The sequence below is a fragment of the Photinus pyralis genome, unplaced genomic scaffold, assembly GCF_008802855.1.
Source record: "Photinus pyralis isolate 1611_PpyrPB1 unplaced genomic scaffold, Ppyr1.3 Ppyr1.4_LG10, whole genome shotgun sequence".
In the NCBI taxonomy this organism is placed as follows: domain Eukaryota; kingdom Metazoa; phylum Arthropoda; class Insecta; order Coleoptera; family Lampyridae; genus Photinus; species Photinus pyralis.
This window is the reverse complement of record NW_022170250.1, coordinates 7,385,232-7,408,802: the sequence shown is the minus strand read 5'-3', so window position 1 is coordinate 7,408,802 and position 23,571 is coordinate 7,385,232. Positions and strand designations below refer to the sequence as shown.

Sequence of the window (23,571 nt, the reverse complement as noted above, 5' to 3'; positions counted from 1 at the left end):
GTTTCAATGTTAGGCCATGGTCTGCTTTAATAAAGTACTCACCTTTTACGTCAAAATTGAACGTTCAGACACTTTTATCCCGAAAAGAAGCTTTTCGGCACCTCGTTTTCATTAAACCTTTTTTATCGGCAGGATGTCATGTGCTCCTAAGATGCTAGAGATTCTTTTGACGCATGGGTTGAATGCCGGACACTCGTCATCAATAATTGTGAATTCAATCGTGGAATCTAATTTTTATGCAAATGGAAACTCATTGTTATATTTGGGAAGTAATGGCCCGGTACTGTACTTAGTATCTAACCGGGAGTAGTTTTACCTCGACGTTGGGTGCACGAGACTGAAAGACCAAATTGCAATCATTCTTCGGTCTCTTTGGCTTTTATCGACATAGTTAAGTAGCATGGGATTCCAAACGGATAAACAACAAGGTTTCAAAAAGACCCAAGACTCAGATGATGAGTTGGTAATATCAGGTAATGTGATCTACATAATCTTCACGTTGGGCTAACCCTGCAACAGGTATGGCGGGGTGCTTCGCCGAATCCGCGAACGTCTACGAGTACAGGGATAACCTCGCGAACAAAGTCGACATGGTGACTTGCGATGAGAGACGTTGGGTGACGAACCATCCCGAAATACCCAAACGGGCCGGAAAGATGAACTTTATCGAAAAATTCGATTCGGGTTTCTTCGGTAAGTCAACCGGCGCGCGATTGGTTGGTATCTGAGTCGATCGGTTTACGCAGGGGTACACGGAGCGCAGGCGCACTCCATGGATCCAATGGCTCGGATGCAACTCGAAAGGACAATTGAAGCCATTTTGGACGCAGGATATCACCCCGAAGAGCTGAAAGGAACGCGGACTGGCGTTTTTATCGGCATGAGCGAGTCGGAGGCGGACGAGATGTTGTTCTACCCAAACTTGACGTCGCCCAATTTCGGAGGGACCGGGTAGGCTAAGTCGCAACGATGGAATTTAAAACCCAAACTTCTAGCTGCACCCGATCAATGCATTGCAGCTGGATCAGTCATATTTTGCACCTTGATGGGCCATCCGTTTCCATCGATAGCGCATGTAACAGCTCCCTAACTGCTATCGAGCACGCATTTTCCGCGATCCGACTGGGAAAATGTGACGCCGCCATTGTCGCAGCTGGACATCTCTGCTTGAAACCAAAGAAGACGTTAGAGTTCTCCAGGTTCGTATGCAGATGTTAATTGGCGGTAATGTAATCGGTGCTACTTGCAGATTGGGCGTACTAAGCGGCGATGGTCGCTGCAAATCCTTCGATCAATCGGCCAATGGATACGTACGATCCGAAGCAGTTGGCGCCCTATTCGTACAAAACGTAAAGGCGGCGAGGCGCATTTACGCCAAGGTTTCCTAAACTAAAGGCGCCACCTGTTCGTTGAATGTTGTTTTCAGATTATTAACGCGAAAACTAACTGTGACGGATACAAGGAGCAAGGCATTTCGGTTCCTGCCGAGAAAGGACAGAAAGCGCTGTTGATGGAATTCTATCGGGAATGCGGGGTTGAACCCTCCAGTATCGATTTCTTGGAAACGCATGGTCCAGGTAAGTTGACATCAGATTACGCCCAAAGTCGACTTTGCCGCCCCGCAAAACAAATTTTTCAATTCGGCATTTGTTTTGCTTTTGTTCGAGGTGCGTAGATACAAAATTTCATTTAAATACCTTAACCAATAAAAAACAACTGCGCATGCGCAAAACAAAATTTTCAATTAGGCATTTGTTTTAGTTTTATTCGAGGTACCTAGATACAAAATTTCATTCCAATATTTAACAAATAAAAAACCTACTGCGCATGCGCAAAACAAATTTTTCAATTCGGCATTTGTTTTGCTTTTGTTCGAGGTGCCTAGATACAAAATTTCATTTAAATACCTTAACCAATAAAAAACATCTGCGCATGCGCAAAACAAATTTTTCACTTCTGCATTTGTTTTGCTTTTGTTCGAGGTGCCTAGATACAAAATTTCATTTAAATACCTTAATCGATAAAAAAAAACAACTGCGCATGCGCAAAACGAATTTTTCACTTCGGCATTTGTTTTGCTTTTGTTCGAGGTGCCTAGATACAAAATTTCATTTAAATACCTTAACCAATAAAAAACATCTGCGCATGCTGCGCATGCGCAAAACAAATTTTTCAATTCGGCATTTGTTTTGCTTTTGTTCGAGGTTCCTAGATACAATATTTCATTTAAATACCTTAACCAAAAAAAAACTGCGCATGCGCAAAACAAAATTTTCAATTAGGCATTTGTTTTAGTTTTATTCGACGTACCTAGATACAAAATTTCATTCCAATATTTAACAAATAAAAAACCTACTGCGCATGCGCAAAACAAATTTTTCGATTCGGAATTTGTTTTACTTTTTTCGAGGTGCCTAGATACAAAATTTCATTTAAATACCTTAACCAATAAAAAACAACTGCGCATGCGCAAAACAAATTTTTCAATTCGGCATTTGTTTTGCTTTTGTTCGAGGTTCCTAGATACAATATTTCATTTAAATACCTTAACCAAAAAAAAACTGCGCATGCGCAAAACAAAATTTTCAATTAGGCATTTGTTTTAGTTTTATTCGACGTACCTAGATACAAAATTTCATTCCAATATTTAACAAATAAAAAACCTACTGCGCATGCGCAAAACAAATTTTTCGATTCGGAATTTGTTTTACTTTTTTCGAGGTGCCTAGATACAAAATTTCATTTAAATACCTTAATCGATAAAAAAAACAACTGCGCATGCGCAAAACGAATTTTTCATTTCGGCATTTGTTTTGCTTTTGTTCGAGGTGCCTAGATACAACATTTCATTTAAATACCTTAACCAATAAAAAAAACAACTGCGCATGCGCAAAACAAATTTTTCAATTCGGCATTTGTTTTGCTTTTGTTCGAGGTGCCTAGATACAAAATTTCATTTAAATACCTTAATCAATAAAAGAAACAACTGCGCAGGATCGTTAATGAATCCTACTGTTGAGGTGGTGGAGTTGTCGGTGTGGATAGAAAAGCGTCCAGTATGTCCACTGATCAGAAGTGCTTTTAACTATACACTTAATCACAGGACTATACAGGCTGATACAAATTCGAGGGCCACCACCAGGGGGATCTCGGGAGTTTAAATTTGGTAAAGTTTTACTACTATCCGGAAAAACTGATATTTCGCAAAATCGTTTTTTTTACTGAAGTTATTAAAAACATTTTTTAAAATAAATAACACATTATTATGGCGCCACTTTTTTCCCTCTACAAGATGCTAGATTTAAATTTCAAATGCGACGTTTCGTTACCGGTTAATCATCATCAACTTTATTTTTTCTTATGGAAGTCATTTTTACTTTTTGTGTCATTTGATAGAGAATTTTTTTCTGATTTCAAAAATGTAAACATAACTATTTATTAGATATTGTTTAAATATCTTCTTTTTTGCTTAGAAAATTTTGCATAATCTAAAACTTTCGGTCCAAAGGATGCGCATTGATCTTACTAAAGGATTCACCCTAAGTACATGTACCGGGTGACCCACTAAGACTGTTCCTCGGCCATATCTCGGGAATCGTTCGTCGTATGACCTAGGGGTAATAAAAATTATTGGGTAAATTGGTCATGAAGAATCGCTGGAAAATATTTTCAAGTTCTAAGAATGACCACCAGAGGGCGTAACTGTCATCTTAAATTTTAAAATTGCATTTTCTTTAAATTTCGCATAATAAACTAAAAAAAAAATTTTTTACATTTTTAAAGAGAATCATTTTCGTAAAAACAAAAACTCAGTTATTTCGAAAACAAAGATGGCGTGGGGCGTTCAATTGTTTTTGCAGTAACCTGCTTTAACTTCTTAACCGTTTGACCGATTGTAACAAATTTGGTATGGTTGAAAGGAGCATTCCTTGGGCAATGAGAATCAACCAAAATATAGTTAATTTAGTTGAATCCTTTTCCTCCAGGGGGCTAGCTTTGACACTATGACCCAAAATCCTAAAAAATCAAAAAAATGAAATGGAGTTATATGACTTTTTCTTTATGAAAAAGTAGCCAAATAACATCCAAAGAGGCCAGTGAAAACCGTTTTTCAAAATCTCGTTCCTAACCTAAAATATTGGGAAAATGAGATTAATTAATTAATTAATTAATTAAAATGCTTAAATTGTATCTTAAATTTACTTTTGACGTATTTCCGGTATTTGTCGATTTGTCGACGTTTCTTAGTAGGTGTTTATTCCTTGGTACGGGCCAATATTGGATCGCTATTGTCTTTTCCGGGTCAGCAGATACTCTGACACTGGTGCAATTTGTCCCAAATATCTCACGCGGGGTCTGAAGAGATTAGTCCCATTGGTCGGTAAAAAGTGACTGGCGCATTTCACAATCCGAATGGCGGTGAGTTGCCATAATCCTGGTCCAAGGGTAAAACCAGTCTTCTTCTTATCTTCTGAAGCTAACTCAATTTATCCATAGCCACTTTTTAAATCTAAGATTCCGAATACTCTTGATCCAGGAACAGTATCTAAAATGTCGGCAATTCGCGGTACCTCCCTTCCTATTCCTATTTTGGGTACTTCAGAACCTGACGACAAAGTTCCTGGAAAATGAATGTGACCAAAGCTGCCCAAATCAAGTCTAGTTTAATTGTAATTTCGCTAGTTGGCCATTAGTTATTCAGCGTAATGGAGAGGGGAAGCCCCAACATTGTCTGATTTGAGAACCGCTGGACTATATGCAATGCACTAGTATTTTACTACGCTCAACTGTTTATCTTTCTAGGTACCAAAATAGGAGACCGCGTAGAAATTTCGGTCACCGACTCCATGTTCTGCACCTCCCGCCAAAAGCCTCTCTATGTGGGTTCGGCCAAGTCCAACCATGGGCACGCCGAGGGAGCGTCGGGATTTTGTGCGGTTGCAAAGGTGAGACGAGCAATGGTTCGAGCTAACGTTGACGTATTTGGGGTAGGTACTTCTGAGTATGGAGGGAGACATTCTTCTGCCGAATATTAACTTTTCGAAAACCAACTACGAAGCGTTCGTGGCGGGTCGAATGGCCGTCGTGACCGACGTGATGCCGTGGCCCGAGAAACGGACGGGTCTGGTGGCCGTTAACAACTTTGGATTTGGAGGTGCCAATGCTCACCTTCTCTTGGAGCGGCATACTAAGGTCAAGGTCAATGGGGGAATTCCCGAGGATGATTTGTCGCGGTTGGTGTGCTTTAGTGGGCGTACCGGGGAGGCCGTCGACGCGTTCATTGCCGATTTGGAGCGAAGGGAACTGGATGCGGAGTTTGTACGGTTGTTGCACGAAATTTTTAGGTAATGCTCAGTGGGTAACGTCTCCATTAAGAACTAATCTTCCAGTAAGCCAATGGATGGCCACCTGCATCGAGGGTTTGTTATAGTGACAAAGTCAGCGATTATGGAACGATCAAGGAGCTACAACGGTATGCAAAGAGCTCCCCTCTGCTTACTATTTGGTGGCCCTAACTCAACATTGGTCAAACACAGTCAGTCACTTCTGAAATTTCCAATCGGCGCCTTGACACTAAAACGGTAGGCTGACAAGTTTCGTCCATATTCCTTTATACTCCTCATAGGATTCAAACTGAGTTGAATTCTTCTATACCCGAACTAACCGACTTTTTGAACAAAGGATGGCAAAATTCCCAAGCCGACTTCGTACTTGGAACGGTACTGAGTCAGTTGATTTTGGCAGAACTTTTGAAGTGCCTGAAGTTGGACGTGGCCCACGTCGTAGGGTATTCCACCGGAGAGATAGCCGCAGGTTACATGACTCATTCCTTGAGCTTGGAAGAAGCCGTCGCTCTTGGTTTTCACTTAGCCGAAAGCCTTAGAACGTTCGACAACAACGGCCAGACGTATTTGAAAGAAAATGTAAATTTGCTACCTTACACCACAGATTGCTTTATCGAAAAGTTCTTCAGATACCCGCCATACCATCAGCTAATGGTCACCAAGACTTGAATATTGAAAAGATGGGCGACAATTCCGTCACCCTCCTCAAACACCAACAGAAGTTAGGTGAGTCCAATGAAAATTACTGGGAAATTGTACGCGTTTGTGTCAGTTTCAGACTTGAAGAGCCGTCTAAAGCCGTCGGTGCGTTTTCCCAAAAAAAGTTCGGCTCATAATGGAGCAAACAGGAAATTTTCCCCAGAGGTTTTAATTTCCTCCATGTTTACTCCCTGCCGAGATCTACACCCAAAGCTGAATCTTTTCTTTTTGCACGCCGAAGAAGACTTATCTCATTTTGGAAACGTTTCGACAGAGATGCAGTTAAGAATGGAACCAGATCAACATTTCCTCGTCACTTTGGGAAAACTCTACGAGCGTGGGTATAACGCGACACTCTCCGAATTATATCCCCCGATTTCTTGGCCAATCAGCGCACGTACTCCATCCATTTCGCCATTGATTAAGTGGAACCATGAAGACGATTGGTTTGTGGCACTCTCTAGCGTCAAGGAAAACGCGCACGCCAACGGATGCCCGGTTGTTGTGAAAGCTAAAAATAAAAATTGGCAGTTTATAACTGGACACCTCATTGATGGTATGTGCCTTATTTTATTTCTTCTTAAAAACCGTGGCATTTAGGTCGCTGCTTGATACCGGCGACTGCATACCTGAAGATGGTTTGGGATATCTACGTGGAAGTGCAGAAGGAAGGAACGTTAGATTTGCGTATAGTCTTTGAAGACGTCCAATTTAAAAAGGCGACATATTTCTCGGAAGAAGACGAAGTGAAATTATTTGTGTCGGTCCACAAGACAACTGGAGCATTTGAGGTAATTACAAAACTCCAAAGGTGGCCTCTCAGCGTTATTTGCAATATTTATTACTCGAAGCCATTCCTAAAGGCTTTTGATTTAACATGATGAGAACAATAGACAGGTTAAGAAAAAATAATGCTTTGGTTCAAGAATCCCACCTTTGTTTACGTTTTTATGTTCTTAACGTCCCTGAAGTTCTTCCTTCTTGTTCTTCACGTTTTTCGGGCATGTCGAATTCACATGGTTCACATTCTTTACGTTCCTCCCGTGCTTAGCGTTCTTCGCGTTCTTCGCGTTCTTCCCATTCTTCACATTCTTGACATTCTTGGCATTCTTGACATTTTTGTCATTTTTGACATTTTTGACATTCTTGACATTCTTCACATTCTTCACATTCTTCACATTCTTCACATTCTTCACATTCTTCACATTGTTCACATTCTTCACATCCTTCACATTCGTCACATTCTTCAAATTCTTCACACTCTTCACATCATTTCCTTCATTTCTTCTACCCGTTGCCTTGACCACTGCGTCGTCCACGTATGTCAGGGACCATATCTTTCTTCTTCTCACTACTATCCCCCCCACCTTGGCCCCATCCTAATACTCCAAAACACACAAACTCCTTCCCTTTTATTCTTACCCTCAATCTTGCCTCTTCATATGGTTCCTTGATTCTGTCCATCATCTTCCATCCGTTTTCCCTTTCACTTTCCAAACGCCGCCTTTAAGTCCATGAAAAACGCACACACCTTTCCGCCCTTTTTTCTAATTCCTTTTCCACCAGTCAATCGTTCCCCTCCCTTTTCTGATGCCCGTTTGTGTTTCCCCCACCCCATTTCCCTTTCCATTTTTTCGTTCAGTGTCATTGAATAGATTCTACACGCGGTAGTCATTACAGTAATTCGTTTCCCACACAATCCTTGTTCCCTCCTTTGAAGATACACATCATCACCCCTTTCCTTCCCTTCTTCGGGTAAACCTTATCCTTTCCATGCCTACCTTATTTACTAGACGTCTCATCCTATCCTTAACCTTATCAGTGGCAAAAATCCAAGCCCCATTACCTATCTCGCTTCTCTCTGTCGCCTTCTCTTTCTTTAGTATTTTCTTGTAGTAACTTTTCTCTTTTCCTTTGTTTATCACCTTCCAAAAATTCTTTTCTGTTTTTATTTCCTTGATGAGGGGTATGCCTTTTGTGAGAGAACGTCTCTCTCTCTCTCTCTCTCTCTCTCTCTCTCTCTCTCTCTCTCTCTCTCTCCTCTCTCTCTCTCTCTCTCTCTCTCTCTCTCTCTCTCTTCTCTCTCTCTCTCTCTCTCTCTCTCTCTCTCTCTCTCTCTCTCTCTCTCTCTCTCTCTCTCTCTCTCTCTCTCTCTCTCTCTCTCTCTCTCTCTCTCTCTCTCTCTCTCTCTCTCTCTCTCTCTCTCTCTCTCTCTCTCTCTCTCTCTCTCTCTCTCTCTCTCTCTCTCTCTCTCTCTCTCTCTCTCTCTCTCTCTCTCTCTCTCTCTCTCTCTCTCTCTCTCTCTCTCTCTCTCTCTCTCTCTCTCTCTCTCTTCTCTCTCTCTCTCTCTCTCTCTCTCTCTCTCTCTCTCTTCTCTCTCTCTCTCTCTCTCTCTCTCTCTCTCTCTCTCTCTCTCTCCTCTCTCTCTCTCTCTCTCTCTCTCTCTCTCTCTCTCTCTCTCTCTCTCTCTCTCTCTCGCTTCATACCAACTTGCCTTCTTCGGACCAGGATTGCGACCGTGACCCCCCCCCCCCCTTTTACCCTGATGATTTTAACAGTTTTGTACTCACAGGTAGCGGAATCGGGCGTTGTAGTTGTGACCGGCAGGATGCGCACGGTAAGCAAAAGTGATTCTCCCATGTTGTGCGCTCCAATCACCGGAAGAAACGAGCTACGATTGGACAAAACTGATATTTACAAGGAACTCAAACTGCGAGGTTACAACTACAGGTAAGTTACGTATCATCTTTGTATCTTAAATCAAACGAGGGTTTCCGAACACCGACTGTGTGGCGTTGGGCTACATAGCCGGAGGTCGGGTGTTCGAACCTGGTCTGAGGTAAAAATTTTTCATCTGTGGCAGAGATGGGAATCTTTTAGACCAGAATTCTGCCGGCTACTCCGAATTAAGTTTTCCTGCAGTTTTTCTAATTCGTAAAGTAAATACGGGAGTAGTATAGACCGACTTAAGACCTTCTGCAGGGGCACTTCTAAATAAGAATTATGCGGGGCACTCTGGATGAGTGAATGAGTGAATGAGGGAATGAGTGATTGAGTGAATGAGTGAATGACTGAATTAGTGAATGAGTGAATGAGCGAATGAGCAAATGAGCGAATGAGTGAATGAGTGAATAAGCGAATGAGTGATGAGTGAATGAGCAAATGAGTGAATAAGCGAATGAGTGAATGAGAGAATGAGAGAATGAGTGAATGAGTGAATGAGTGAATGAGTGAATGAGTGAATGAGTGAATGAGTGAATGAGTGAATGAGTGAATAAGTGAATGAGTGAATGAGTGAATGAGTGAATGAGTGAATGAGTCAATGAGTCAATGAGTGAATGAGTCAATGAGTGAATGAGTCAATGAGTCAATGAGCCAATGAGCCAATGAGTCAATGAGTGAATGAGTCAATGAGTGAATGAGTGTGTAGTGTGGTCACTATTCCAGCGGTTATTACCTGGATAATATTCACACTAATTTTATAATATAATTAATTACCACTAATAGCATTTGTTTAATAATTGATTGACATTTTCTGATCATCACTATGTAAACTCAACTGTTCCAAATCCACCCATGGATCGCCACAAGTGAATGAGTGAATGAGTGAATGAGTGAATGAGTGAATGAGTGAATAAGTGAATGAGTGAATGAGTGAACGAGCGAATAAGTGAATGAGCAAACGAGCTAATGAGGGAATGAGCGAACGAGCTAATGAGTGAATGAGCGAACGAGCTAATGGGAGAATGAGCGAACGAGCTAATGAGTGAATGAGCGAACGAGTGAATGAAGAATGAGTGAATGAGGGAATGAGTGAGCGAATGAATGTAAAAACGTAAAACGTAGAAATATCCAGAATGTCCTCAAAAGCACTTAACTTTTTGAAAATTCTGTTGTTTAGCTTTCGAGAAACCTATATGCTCTTTCCAGAACTTGACAGATCATTGATACAGATCAGATAGATCTGGAAAGCTGTGGAGTGAGCCTAGAAAGTCAAAGAGTTCGTAGTAGCTTTACGGATTTACCAAATGTTTACGTTTCAGCGGTTTATTCCGCGGTGTAGATTCATGTGCCTTGGACGTAACTGATGGTTCGATCGAATGGGCCGATAACTGGACCACGTTCATGGATAACATGCTTCAGATGAAGATACTCCACAAGGACACGAGAAGCCTGTATGTTCCGACCTACATCGAGCGGGTGATCATCGATCAGGATCTGCACCGGAGGTGTCTATACGATGGCAAGCTACCAGTGCGCTTATGCGCCCATTCCGATACCGTTAGGTGAGAGATGCTCACGTGGAATTTCCACCTAGCGCTCTTCTTTTTAATTCAGAGCTGGGGGCGTCGAAATAAAAGGACTCGGGACAAGCGCCATTTCAAAACGAAAAATATTGGACGAGCCGGTTTTGGAAGCGTACAAATTTGTACCTTTCGAGGGGCGTCTAAATTTGGTCGATGCAGTGAGGGTGAATACTCAAATTGTCATTGAAAACTCGAGACAACTCACATTTAATTGCGTGGAAGTGGTGGACGACTCTCGGTCTTCGGAACCGATTACTCCGATACTTCAACAGGCACTCGGAGAGGAACCGCTCATTCAACCCAATTTGGTTGTACTCTCCAGTCGAGACCTCGCATTTGATGCAATCGACGTAAGAGACCAGAAACTCGCGGAGGGGCCCGGCGATCACTTGCTGGTGATAGTGGCAAATGCACTTCGAAGCCCTCAGGTACCATTTCAGTAAACTACAGGGGTACTGTAACGCGATCCTTTTTAGCTTCTTGAGGAGGCGTTGATGGTTTTAAAGGACGGCGGCTTTGTATTATCAAGGGAAGATGTAGGTTTCCACCAGGATCCCGACGGTGTACCAGACGTTGAGATGATAAGCGTCTATGAGACGGAAGCCGAAACCTTGGTCTTATTGCAAAAGCGGAAGCCAACCGGGAGTCTCACAATCGTCGACTTAGACAATGTTGCCAATTTCACCTGGTTGCCAGCTCTGCAAGCGCTCGTCAAATACAACAAGAACGTCATGCTAGTCGCTCAAAACGACTCGACCACCGGAGTACTGGGGCTATTCAATTGTCTAAAAATGGAACCTTATACGGAAAAAGTGCGCTGCATGTATATTGCAGACGAGTCGCCCAAATTTGACGTGAACACCCCGTTGTACGCCACCCAATTGAAAATGGGCTTAACTGTGAACGTCTACAAGGGTGGGAGGTGGGGCACTTACCGCCATCTACCGTTGGCAAGATCACAGCCGGTTCCGCGCGAACACATCTTTAGCCATGCGTTGACTGTGGGCGATCTTTCTAGTTTGGTATGGTCCGAAGGACCCTTGAAGAGGAATGATGCGCTTCCACCGGGTGAAAGTTTGGTTAACGTAAGTCGGACGTTGTTGCGCGACGGTTTTGTAACGTTTGTGCGTAGGTCGATTACTCCGCGCTCAATTTCCGCGACGTGTTGACGGCATCGGGGCGAATCAGTGCTGACGTCTACACTGCGGATCGTTTGGAGCATCAAATAGTGCAAGGCGTGGAATTTTCAGGAAGGCTCTCTAGGTTAGTGTTAACTCTTGGTGGGCTGCGAGCTTGATGAGGTGTTGTAGTGGCGAACGTGTGTTTGGAATGGTTCGAGATGGAGCGTTGTCGACTTTGGTATTGGCTAATCCCTCCATGATGGTAACTGTACCAGACGATTGGTCCGTAGAAGACGCGGCTACTGTCACTGTTGCATATGCAACCGTGTTACTGTGCTTAGAACATGTGAGTACCTTTTCTGATATATTTTTTTGTGGATTCAGTGGAGCATTTTTTTATATCTGTTCCAATTCCCCAAATATTGTAGTATTTTTCACGGTTGGAGAACCAAAAAAACACATAGCAAAGTTAAATTGTATTGCAGGAAGCCCGCATTAAAAAAGGTCAAAGTATTTTGATACACTCCGGAACTGGAGGCGTAGGGCAAGCGGCCATAAACGTCGCCGTCCATTACGAGTGCGACATTTTCGTAACCGTCGGAACCGAGGAGAAACGCAACTACCTTCGGCAACGCTTCCCACAGATACCAGGTGAAATCCACTCCTCGAGGATAGACCTAAAACTGCACTTTTAAGATCGCCACATCGGAAGCTCGCGCAGCACCACATTCGAGCAAATGATTCTGAAGGAGACGAGGGGACGCGGCGTAGACTTGGTCCTCAACTCCCTATCGGAGGACAAGCTCCAGGCCTCGCTCCGCTGCCTCGCGCGCGGGGGGAAGTTTCTAGAGATTGGAAAGTTCTACATGCAGAACAACTCGCGGATGAAGTGTGAAACGATCCGTAACGGCTGCAGTTTTCACTCGGTAATGCTGGACATGTTCTTCGGTGAAATTCCATCGCGCCAAAAGTTCGTCTTTGATCTTCTGAGGAGAGGCATCGAGAAAGGGGCGGTGAAACCCTTACCGCGCGTCGTATTCAAAAAGGAACAAGTTGAGGAAGCCTTTCGTTTCATGGCCGGCGGTAAGCATATGGGAAAAATTCTGTTGAAAATTTCGGACGACGGAAAATCGCCGTTGTTCTATGGAGTACCGAGGTAAGCACATTACTTCTCAGAGCAAACTGATTAAAATTGCATCTAGGGCCGCTAAAACCCTTGAAAAGTATATAAAATCGAAATGTTTAAACGTCTTCAAATTTTTTTCATTCTGGTTCTGCAGTCATGCCATCGGAATTACATTCTTCTTGAGGCGCTACTCCTACTGCAGATCTTCTCCACCATTACGGACTTCTGGAGGTCTTCAAATTTGGATATCTCCATTAACAGGATGCCTCTTATTCTTTGAATTCTCCTGACTTCTCGGATTCCTCCAACTATTTTGAATTGCTATTTCGCTGTTTTGTATTTTCTAACCTGTTTTGATTCTTTGCTTAATTTTATTACTGTTCTCGTACATAGGGAATAAGACACTAACCCCCCCCCCCCCCGCAACAATAATATGTGCTCTGTCATCCTCCTGCAATGCGTTAACCTTGAAACCTCCCCAACACAAACAAAAATCTCAGTTCCTGAATCGGCTCCCGTTACGGTACCCCCTCCGACTTATTTTTTTAACAAAAATAAAAATGTTCTACTAACAGCCTCTTTATTCATTATCTCTTTTTTTTTAGATAATGATGAATTATTTCTCATTATGAAAGAAAACTTGACTACTTGTTGACAATCACACCTAACCTTCGAACACTTAATTCCTAGTTTCGTATAAAAACAGTTACTCATTTTTGGATATTATTCGGCACATACGTTAGATCAATATCCTTTTCCGGTTTACAGTTCAAGTGATTCCAACTCCGAAGCTTTAAGTTGGTTTCACGCGTCGACATTTTGATATCTTGGGCATTAAAAACGATTCGAAACTGCGAATAGTTTCGATTTTAAAGGCACGGATTCTAATGGTTTTTCCGTAGGCTTCGGGTTTCAGGTTTACAACCTTTTTCCTTTCTGGTTTACGGTTCAGGTGGTTTCGTCAAAATCTTGAGAATCTAAGAGGGGACCACTTTCCAAATTGTGAAAAGTTTAGGTTTAAAGACTCGAATGCTCGGGGTTACAGTGATACGACGTAGGTTTTGGGGTTCAGGTGGATCAGCGTGAGGTTTCAGAATGGAAGCGTGATCGATTTTAATGTTTGTAGTCCCGAGATTTGCATGTTTCAGAACACAACCAAGTAGTAACCTTGGACCTTGCCCCTGAAACCTCAATCAAGGTGCATTAACGCTAGCGAAAAAATCTTTCTTAGATTCAATCGGAAAGTGCGTAATGGCCGATTCATTAACTGTTCTTCAAAGCGCACATTTTGATGAGACTGTAATCAAGTCCGACATTCTTACCTGGATAGCAGTGTTTCGGGGAGATAAAGGCTGTCGTTCTTGAGATTTATCATGAAATAAGTCTACTGCATTAAACACCTTGTATTAGTTTAAACGACACTCACTTTACAAATCAGAAGGTCCTAGAAGCTCGTCTCGAAACCAGAATTTTGCTTCTGGAGGCTCATCAAGAGGGTGGCCGTGTCATTCAAAGGCACGGTCATGAAGCTGAGTATTGTTGGAAAATATTTGTTGTTAGCGTTGGGATTCGAACCAACGATACCTGACATATGCACTGCATGCGCCAAGTTCAAGGACTGTTTTAACGCCATTGACCATTGAACCAGTCTGCAACAATGATATGCGCTCTGTCATCCTCCTGCAATGCGTTAACCTTGAAACCACCCCCACACAAAGAAAAAATTTCAGTTCTTGAATCGGCTCCCATTACAGTACCCCCTCCTATTTAATTTTTTCACAAAAACAAAAATGTTTGTTCTACAAACTGCCTCTTTAAATTCCTTATCATTCTTTTTCTTAAATAATGATGAATTAATTCTCATTATAAATAAAACTTGTTGACAATCACACCTAGCCTTCAAACACCTAATTCCTAGTTTCGTATAAAAATAGTTACCCATTTTTGGATAGTATTAGGCACATACGTTAGATCAATATCCTTTTCCGGTTTACAGTTCAAGTGATTCCAATTCCGAAGCTTTAAGTTGGTTTCACGCGTCGAAATTTTGATATCTTGGCATTAAAAACGATTCGAAACTGCGAATAGTTTCGGTTTTAAAGACACGGATTCTAATGGTTTTTCCGTAGGCTTCGGGTTTCAGGTTTACAACCTTTTTCCTTTCTGGTTTACGGTTCAGGTGGTTTCGTCAAAATCTTGAGGTTCTAAGAGGGCGTCACTTTCCAAAGTACGAAAAGTTTAAGGTTAAAAACTCGAATGCTCGGGGTTACAGTGAGACGACGTAGGTTTTGGGGTTCAGGTATTCAACCTAACAACTGAGGGCCGAGACGGTGATTAGCGTGAGGTTTCAGAATGGAAGCGTGATCGATCTTAATGTTTGTAGTCCCGAGATTTGCATGTTTCAGAACACAACAAAGTAGTGACCTTGGACTTTGCCCCTGAAACCGTTAACCTCAATCAAGGTGCATTAACGCTAGCGAAAAAATGTTTCTTAGATTCAATCGGAAAATGCGTAATGGCCGATTCATTAACAGTTTTTCAAAGCGCACATTTTGATGAGACTGTAATCAAGTCCGACATTCTTACCTGGACAGCAGTGTTTGGGTGAGATAATGATTGTCGAAGACAATGGTTTCTTTAGATTTATTACGAAATAAGTCTACTGCATTCAACACCTTGTATTAGATTAAACGACACTGACTTTACAAATCAAAACCCACATAGCAGACCTATATACATTGCATATACCATGTACATTCTACATGGGATATTGTATATCCATAGAATGTATATCCGTAGAATGTGCATGGGATATAAGTTTGGCAGACTTCACATAGTATATACGTTTTGGATGTCTTATGTATATGCTTCAGACATGCTGTATATATTGGTATACTGACTGGATATACCATGAATATTCCTGTAATATGCAAAGATGTTCAAGAGGATATTCTATGTATATTGTATACATTCAGAATGCATGTTCTATAGAGATTCCTCTAACATTCGGGAAATTTACTAGCATCTATACCTACATAAATAAATTCTTTTCACTGAGTGAAGCTTTTTGTTTATTAAGTTTACTAGTATACAATGGAAAATGTGCTTTCATAGAAAATGAGACGCTAACGTTTGTAACGTCGGTAATACAGAAAACGCATGTATCAAATCCAAAACGTATATACAAAACATATAATCCCATGTATATACATAGGACATCCAAAATGTATATTTATAGAATATCCATACAAATACATACAGGGTGATTCCTATAGTACCTGCCACCGTTTGGGAGCGTGTAGGTGGTGCGTAGGGGAGTATTTTGATATAGGACACTTGGGGTCGGAAATCTAAAATAAGGTGCCAGAGCCAAATTTACCTTCTGGAATTTCGCGCCTGTAGGTAGTCAACCCAACCGGCCGGCGGTGCACACGGAGCGATCTCAGGCGGCGATGTGTGGCTGACACTTGATCAGAATTTTGTTTAAACCCACGAAATCCCGTCTGCAACGACGCGAAATAGGAGGAGGTCGGACCGTCGGTGTAAACAAACAAACTTTTCGAAATGGGTGCTTAAATGACCCAAGTATCGATGTGCATCACGAATCTATGTGTAAAGTTAAGCCTCCGTCAGCTTACCTGCAATTGCCCTGTCTCGCACAGTCGGAAGTGAACTTCTTGAAAGACCTGTCTGCAGGGTAACTGACGGTTTGGATACCGCTCAGCGTACCCTCGTCGTGCAGCTCGTGCGTTACCATTTGCCAATCCGTACATGAAGTGCATGTCCGCGTATTCCGTGTTAGTAAAACGTGCCATAGTGTTTATTCACTTAATACGCGTCGTTGCAGACGGGATTTCGTGGGTTTAAACAAAATTCTGATCAAGTGTCAGCCACACATCGCCGCCTGAGATCGCCCCGTGTGCACCGCCGGCCGGTTGGGTTGCCTACCTACAGGCGCGAAATTCCAGAAGGTAAATTTGGCTCTGGCACCCTTATTTTAGATATCCGACCCCAAGTGTCCTATATCAAAATACTCCCCTACGCACCACCTACACGCTCCCAAACGGTGGCAGGTACTATAGGAATCACCCTGTATGTCTACATTATGGATTTAAAATGTATATGCATAAGATATCGAATGCTATGTGGGAAGCTCGTCTCTAAACCAGGCTTTTGCCTCTGGAGGCTCACCAAGATGGTGGCCGTGTGATTCGAAGGCACGGTCATGAAGCTGGGCACCTCAGAGATGTGGCATGCTAAGACCTGATAAGCGGGACGATCCTCTCCAACCAGTCCAAGGTCCACTGGTCCTCACATTTGGTCACTGTTGCTTTTTACGGATTCCAGCCTAGTGAGAGGTTCTGAATAGCGTCAACGACGACGCAGCGACTGGCCCATAGGTTATTAGAGACCCGCGAATTTGGTTGCTCTGAGCCAGACCCCGGAGTGCTCCCCTCCGACCTAAAATGTCACCCATCGCGAACGATCTACGTGATCTAGCCGACGTCTCCTGGCCGTAGCTTTCTGTGCGCTAATCTCAGACGTTGTGCCCCTCCATCCCATCAGGTCATGCGTTGGAGCTGTTCCGTTTTTCGAGAAGGTCGCTCCGTTGTCAACCCGTTTTGAAAGCTCAGCCGATAGCTCCCCTTTGACATCTTCGATCTTAGATTTTGTTTACACCGAGAATCAAATGCAAGTAGTAGTGGGGAAGTTTTTGGACCACGAGACAATACTTGGGCTGTTGGCCCGGGTCAAATTTTGACAGTTGGCCCGGGGTGCAAGATCATATTTTGGCAGTTGGCCCACCATCTTGGACCCTCCACCTTGCTCCTCTGTATCTGTGATTGTTGGAGAATACTTTTTGTTGTCGTTGGGATTCGAAAGGACTGCTTTAACGTCATTGACCATTGAACCAGATCACTAATCTCAGTGGTAGAGCGTTCGGCTGCATAGCCTGAGGCCAAAGCATTTAAGGTCATCCCACCGTGTCGTTCCGAGATCTGCATGTTTCGCAAAAAAACCAAATAGTGATCTTCTACCCCGCGCCTGAAAACATTTCCCTCAATCAAAGTGCATTAACGCTAGCGAAAAAATACTTCTTGGAATCAATCGGAAGGAACGATTTTTAAAACGCACAATTTGACGAGACTGTAATCAAGTCCGAAATTCATACCTGGACAGCAGTGTTTTGGGGAGATAATGATTGTCGGAAACAATGGTCTCTTGAGGTTTAATATGAAATAACTCTGGTGCGTTAAACACCTTGTATTAGTTCAAACGACACTCCCTCTACAAATCAGAACGTCCTCCAGAGGCTCATCCTGAAACCGGGATTTTTCCTCTGTCATCCGAGGGCATGTTTAGAACGGCATTAAATCTGATTACCCTAGGGACGTGTTTCTGACAATTCAGGGACCCGCCATACTAAGACCTAATAAGTGGGACTATCCCCTTCAGCCAGTCCAAGATCTACTGATGCCCGCATTTGGTCACTATTGCCCTTTGCGGATTCTAACGAAACGCCTTCAGTCTAGAGAGCAGCAACGACTGCATGCAGTGCAGCTATGACGAATTTGGACTGGGACTCAGTTATCAGTGTACCTTTAGCTGTGACCAACAGAATGATCATTCTGAGCTCCGCCGCAGCGACTAGCCCATAGGTCCGTGGCGCACTCGCAAATTTGGTTGCTCAGAACCAGACCCTGGACTGCACCTCTCCGATCTAAAGCTCCCTCACCAAACGTTCCCGTGGCCGTGGTCTTCTTAGCGCCAGTATTATGAAGGCGAGGTGGCCCACCACCAAACCCTTGAATGAAACCTTACGTCGGAGTCTGTACCCAATGCAAGGCAGCAGGTATTTATACTATAAATGTGCGGCAGTCGACCAGCAGGTTTCAGAGCAAAACCAATTAGTAATCGTTAAACGTCTTTTAAAACGCACATTTTGATGAGACTGTAATCAAGTCCTGGCCCGGGTCAAATTTTGGCAATTGGCCCGGGATGCGAGATTTCGGCAGTTCTCCACTGTGATTGCTGGAGAATATTTTCTGTTGGCGTTGGGATTTGAACCAGCGATACCTGACAAATTCACTGCATGCGCCATGTTCAAGGACTGTTTAAACGTTATTGACCACTGAACCAGACACTAATCTGAACACAATTTTAACGGAAACAGGTCAGTTGAACAGAAACAGACCTATTTCTCACTAAAACAATCTTTTTTATGAACAGACTTTATTTAGGTGATCAGATCTGTTTCTCTTAAACTGACCTGCTTCCGTTGAATTTGTGTGCAGGTTAGGGACCTGATTCCGCATTTATAAAGGTCAGTAACCCTTTAGCGTGGGTGTCGGATCAGCCTTACAGGGGGGTCCGTTAACTTGGCCCCCCCACTGAGAGATTTGATAGTCGCATTATTTTGAAATGAATGCGCTCGGTATGCGCCCATATGCGCCACCGATAATAACTCTTGCGCCATTATCGTTTTTTAGAAATCCGAAAAAACATTTGGGGGGGGCCAAGTGAACGTAGCCCCCCCCCCCAGTACGTATTTTGTCCCTTGTAACTAGGTCACCTGATACATTTGGTTATGCGCTCAATTGCGCCACTTGAATTAAAGCTAGCGCCATTACGGTTAAGCCGTGACAAATTTTCAAAAAGTGGGGGGCCAACTTAACGTTTTTAAAAGTTACTTTTTTTAACATCTTTTCATACGAAATTGTACTCTCAGGTATGCGCTGAAATGCGCCGTAAAAAGATATCTTTGCGCCATTATTGTTTTTTGGTTATCCTTAAATATATTTGGGAGGGGCCCAGTGAACGGAACCCCCCATAACGCATTTTGCTACCGGTATTTCTGCCACTCGATACATCTGGTTATGCGCTCAATTGCGCCACTTGAATTAAAGCTAGCGCCATTACGGTTAAGCCATAAAAAATTTTTAAAAAGGGGGGGGCTAACTTAACGTTTTCAAAAGTTACGTTTTTTAACATGTTTTTTCTACTACATCGTACCTTTCATCATGCGCTAAAATGCGCCGTAAACAAAAAACTTGGCGCCATTATAGTGTTTCAGAAACACTATACAGGGTGTTTTTTTGGGAGCTTTAGTTAAACGATTCTGAGAAAGTAAAATAGGTAGGTTTTTAGAAATTTGTATTTAGGAGTTACTCCGAAGGCCGAATCGATGTAAAATATTTTCAAAATGGACGCACTTCCGGAAATAACTTTTGAAAACGCTAAGTTAGACCATCCACTTTTTAAAAATTTTTTATGGCTGAACCCTAATGGCGCTAGCTTTAATTCAAGTGGCGCAATTGAGCTCATAACCAGATGTATCAAGTGGCACAAATACCGGTAGCAAAATGCGTTATGGGGGATTCCGTTCACTTGCCCCCCCCCCTCAAATATATTTAAGGATAACCAAAAAACAATAATGGCGCAAAGATATCTTTTTACGGCGCATTTGAGCGCATACCTGAGAGTACAATTTCGTATGAAAAGATGTTAAAAAAAAGTAACTTTTAAAAACGTTAAGTTGGCCCCCCCACTTTTTGAAAATTTGTCACGGCTTAACCGTAATGGCGCTAGCTTTAATTCAAGTGGCGCAATTGAGCGCATAACCAAATGTATCAGGTGACCTAGTTACAAGGAACAAAATACGTACTGGGGAGGGGGGGGGCTACGTTCACTTGCCCCCCCCAAATGTTTTTTCGATTTTTCTAAAAAACGATAATGGCGCAAGAGTTATTATCGGTGGCGCATATGAGCGCATAACGAGCGCATTCATTTCAAAATAATACGACTATGAAATCTCTCAGTGGGGGGGCCAAGTTAACGGACCCCTTACAGGGTCAGGTCGTAAAAGCCTCTAATATTTTTAAAACCACTTTCTAAATTTTCCGAATATTTTGAGGTGCCTAAAAGGTCTTTAAAGTGCTCAAAGCCTTTACGGTAGTAACGTTTGTAAAATACCTAAACTGCCACACCCTTTTAGATTCTACGGAAACTTCGAAAACTGCTCGATAATCGTTGGTGGACTAGGCGGGTTTGGTTTGGAGTTGGCGGAATGGTTGGTGCTGAGAGGCGTGAAGAAGTTGGTTTTGGTGTCCAGGGCCGGTGTCAGGAACGGTTACCAGGCGGCCAAAATTAAAAATTGGGAAAGATGCGGTGTGACCACCTTGGTTTCGACGGAAAACGTCGCCACCAGAGAAGGGTGTGTAGAGCTGCTCAGAAGAGGAAACCAGCTGGGACCGGTCGAGTCTATTTTTAATTTGGCGGTTATCCTGAAGGACGCCATTTTGGAAAACCAAACCGTGGAAATGTTCGAAGAAGCGTTTCGTCCAAAGGCGGTTGTCACCAAGTTTTTAGATGAGATGTCAAGAGAGATGTGCCCTAAATTACGGTAATCCGTTCGTATCTCGGCACCTACACATCTTTTAATTCTAGGCAGTTTGTTGTGTTCTCATCGGTGATCTGTGGAAGGGGAAACGCCGGACAGGCCAACTACGCTATGGCAAATTCAGTTATGGAAAGAATATGTGAGCGAAGAAAAAGGGACGGGTACCCGGGTTTAGCGATTCAGTGGGGGGCGATTGGAGAGGTACGTGAGGTGGAAAAAGATTTTGATTGAGATTGGCGCTAGGTGGGGTTGGTCGCGGAGAGGGAAGGTTCTATTCGAGGTACTCTACCGCAAAAGGTCTCGTCGTGCCTAGGCGTTTTGGACACGTTCCTGAGCCAAGACGAGCCTGTAGTTTCCAGCATAGTAGTAGCCGAAAAAACGAGAGACTGCAGGGGTTCCCAGAAAATTGTTGACTCCATTATGAGGATCATGGGTTTGTACAAAGGTTGCTCATGGTCATCACGTGACATTTGCTCTACAGGCATCAAGGATTTGAAGAGTGCTGGGATGCACAAGTCATTTTCCCACATGGGATTGGACTCAATTATTGCTGTTGAACTCAAACAAACTTTAGTGCGCGAATTCAACGCTGACTTTAGCGATCAAGAAGTGCGTGACCTGACATTTGCAAGGTAACGGATCGATTGGTCCATAAATGTTAACATAATTTGCAGATTACAAGCAATGGAAAGTGGAAAAGCTGTAGATTTTAAAAATTCGAGCGTTATGGCGAGAGTAATTAGCGAAATGTACATGCTACTTCCGAACGTAGATGAAAACATGGAGGAATCTTCATTTATCGTTAAGCAAAAGAGTTTGGTGAGCGAAGCCAACAACGCACCGTCTGTCTTTCTTCTTCCTGGCTTAAACGGTGTGTGCACAATTATGGAGATGTTATCTGCAAACCTAAACTGCCACGCCTACTGTTTACGATACGATGAATCCGCCACTATGATTGAGGAGCTCTCTCAGCAAGCTCTCCTGGTAGGTCGTGAACACCCACATCTAAAGCACTACTGTTCGATTGCAGCACTTACCTTCCGCCAAAGAACCGTTTACTGTAATTGCCTACTCCTTCGGCTGCATAGTCGCCTTGCACCTAGTCTCTCAGCTCGAAACTAAAGGCTACAGAGGACAGCTGATTCTGATAGATGGATCTCACTCCGTTTTCAAAAGGCGAATAGCTGCCTTGATTCCCAACGTACAGGATGAGACATTCCTGCAGACTTATATTCTTGCAGCGCTCGCAAAGTCGTTTGTGCCCTTAGACCGCCTATTAAGGGTGGAGGTAGTCGATCACTGAACCGCCGATTTCCAGCTCTCACCGGAAACTTTTTAGGAGACGCTGCTACGCTGTCAAGCCTTGGAGGACCGAATCGATGTGCTACTACGCCTTTCCGACGAAACAGAATTGGTGAAAAAACGTCGAGGAGAAATTGTGAAATCGTTCTATGGACGGGTTAAGAGCGGCATTGAATTCGAACCGAAATTTGAGAAGATAAAGTCGTCGATAACGCTGTGTAAGCCGACCGAGTCCATCTTTCCAGGGAGTAGCGAAGATTACGACGTGGAAGAATTGTGCGAGGGTTCGGTTTCGGTCCATACTTTCAGTGGAAATCACTTTACCATCCTGAAGAATACATGTATGGCAAATGAAATTAATAAGATAATTAGTAATAGATAAAGTAAGTAGTGGTAATCATTTACAATGTAATAAATGGAGGTATTTCAAGTCATTTGATTACATTTCAACCTTACCGATTGCAGGGGAGTCTTATCCATTGCCTTTCATAAATGATAGGCTAGATACGCTTACTGGCTTTAAATACCTTAGATAGAAAAAGCGGTTACTGGCAAGTTGATTTGGATCCCGAACATCGCGAGAAGACCGCCTTTAACATATGGCCGGATTTATGGCAATATTTTCAAGTTATAAAAATGACCAACAGAGGGCGTAACTCCCATCATAAATTTTCAAATTGCATTTTCCTTAAATTTCGCATAATAAACTAAACATTCTTTTTTCATATTTTTTAAGAGAACCATTTTATCTATCATTTTCGTAAAAACAAAAACTCAGTATTTCAAAAACAAAGATGGCGTAGGGCGTTCAATTGTTTTTGCAATAACCTGTTTAACTTCTTAACCGTTTGACCGATTGTAACAAATTTGGTATCGTTGAAAAGAGCATTCCTTGGGCAACAAAAATATAGTTGATTTAGTTGAATCCTTCTCCACCAGGGGGCTAGTTTTGAAACCATGACCCAAAATCCTAAACAAAATAAAAAAAATCAAATGGTATGATATGACTTTTTCTTTATGAAAAAGTAGCCAAATAACATCCAAAGAGGCGAGTGAAAACCGTTTTTCAAAATCTCGTTCCTAACCTCAAATGTTGGGAGAATGGAGTTTAATAAATAATTAATATCTTAAATTTACCTTTTACGTATTTCCGGTATTTGTCGATGGCGCGAAAGGAAAGCACCCTACACTTTTAGGTAGGCCTTGGAAAATTAAACAAATGAAACACGATGCATTATAAAATAATAACAGCCGTAATTTGTAAATTATT

At 42.7% G+C, this 23,571-nt stretch overlaps 1 protein-coding gene across 2 annotated transcripts; it reads left to right on the top strand.

Moving 5' to 3' along the window:
* Positions 1-315: 315 nt before the first annotated feature.
* LOC116161906 (fatty acid synthase-like) lies at positions 316-22,717 on the top strand. Of its 2 annotated transcripts, XM_031475401.1 has the most exons (28): positions 316-473; positions 520-693; positions 747-951; positions 996-1,199; positions 1,250-1,379; positions 1,427-1,577; positions 4,804-4,946; positions 4,993-5,345; positions 5,391-5,582; positions 5,627-5,924; positions 5,975-6,071; positions 6,118-6,600; positions 6,645-6,835; positions 8,617-8,774; positions 10,088-10,330; positions 10,383-10,779; positions 10,828-11,436; positions 11,484-11,614; positions 11,662-11,818; positions 11,958-12,123; positions 12,169-12,628; positions 20,595-21,002; positions 21,047-21,200; positions 21,243-21,432; positions 21,481-21,631; positions 21,674-21,983; positions 22,030-22,287; positions 22,339-22,717. In XM_031475401.1, exons 1-28 carry the CDS (start codon positions 401-403, stop codon positions 22,681-22,683), a joined length of 6,831 nt encoding a protein of 2,276 aa, XP_031331261.1. In that variant the 5' UTR covers positions 316-400; the 3' UTR covers positions 22,684-22,717. The 2 variants fall into 2 exon arrangements, with proteins under 2 accessions (XP_031331261.1, XP_031331262.1); XM_031475402.1 differs by lacking the exons at positions 21,243-21,432; positions 21,481-21,631; positions 21,674-21,983; positions 22,030-22,287; positions 22,339-22,717 and having other exon boundaries at positions 21,051-21,196.
* The last annotated feature ends 854 nt before the right edge of the window (positions 22,718-23,571 follow it).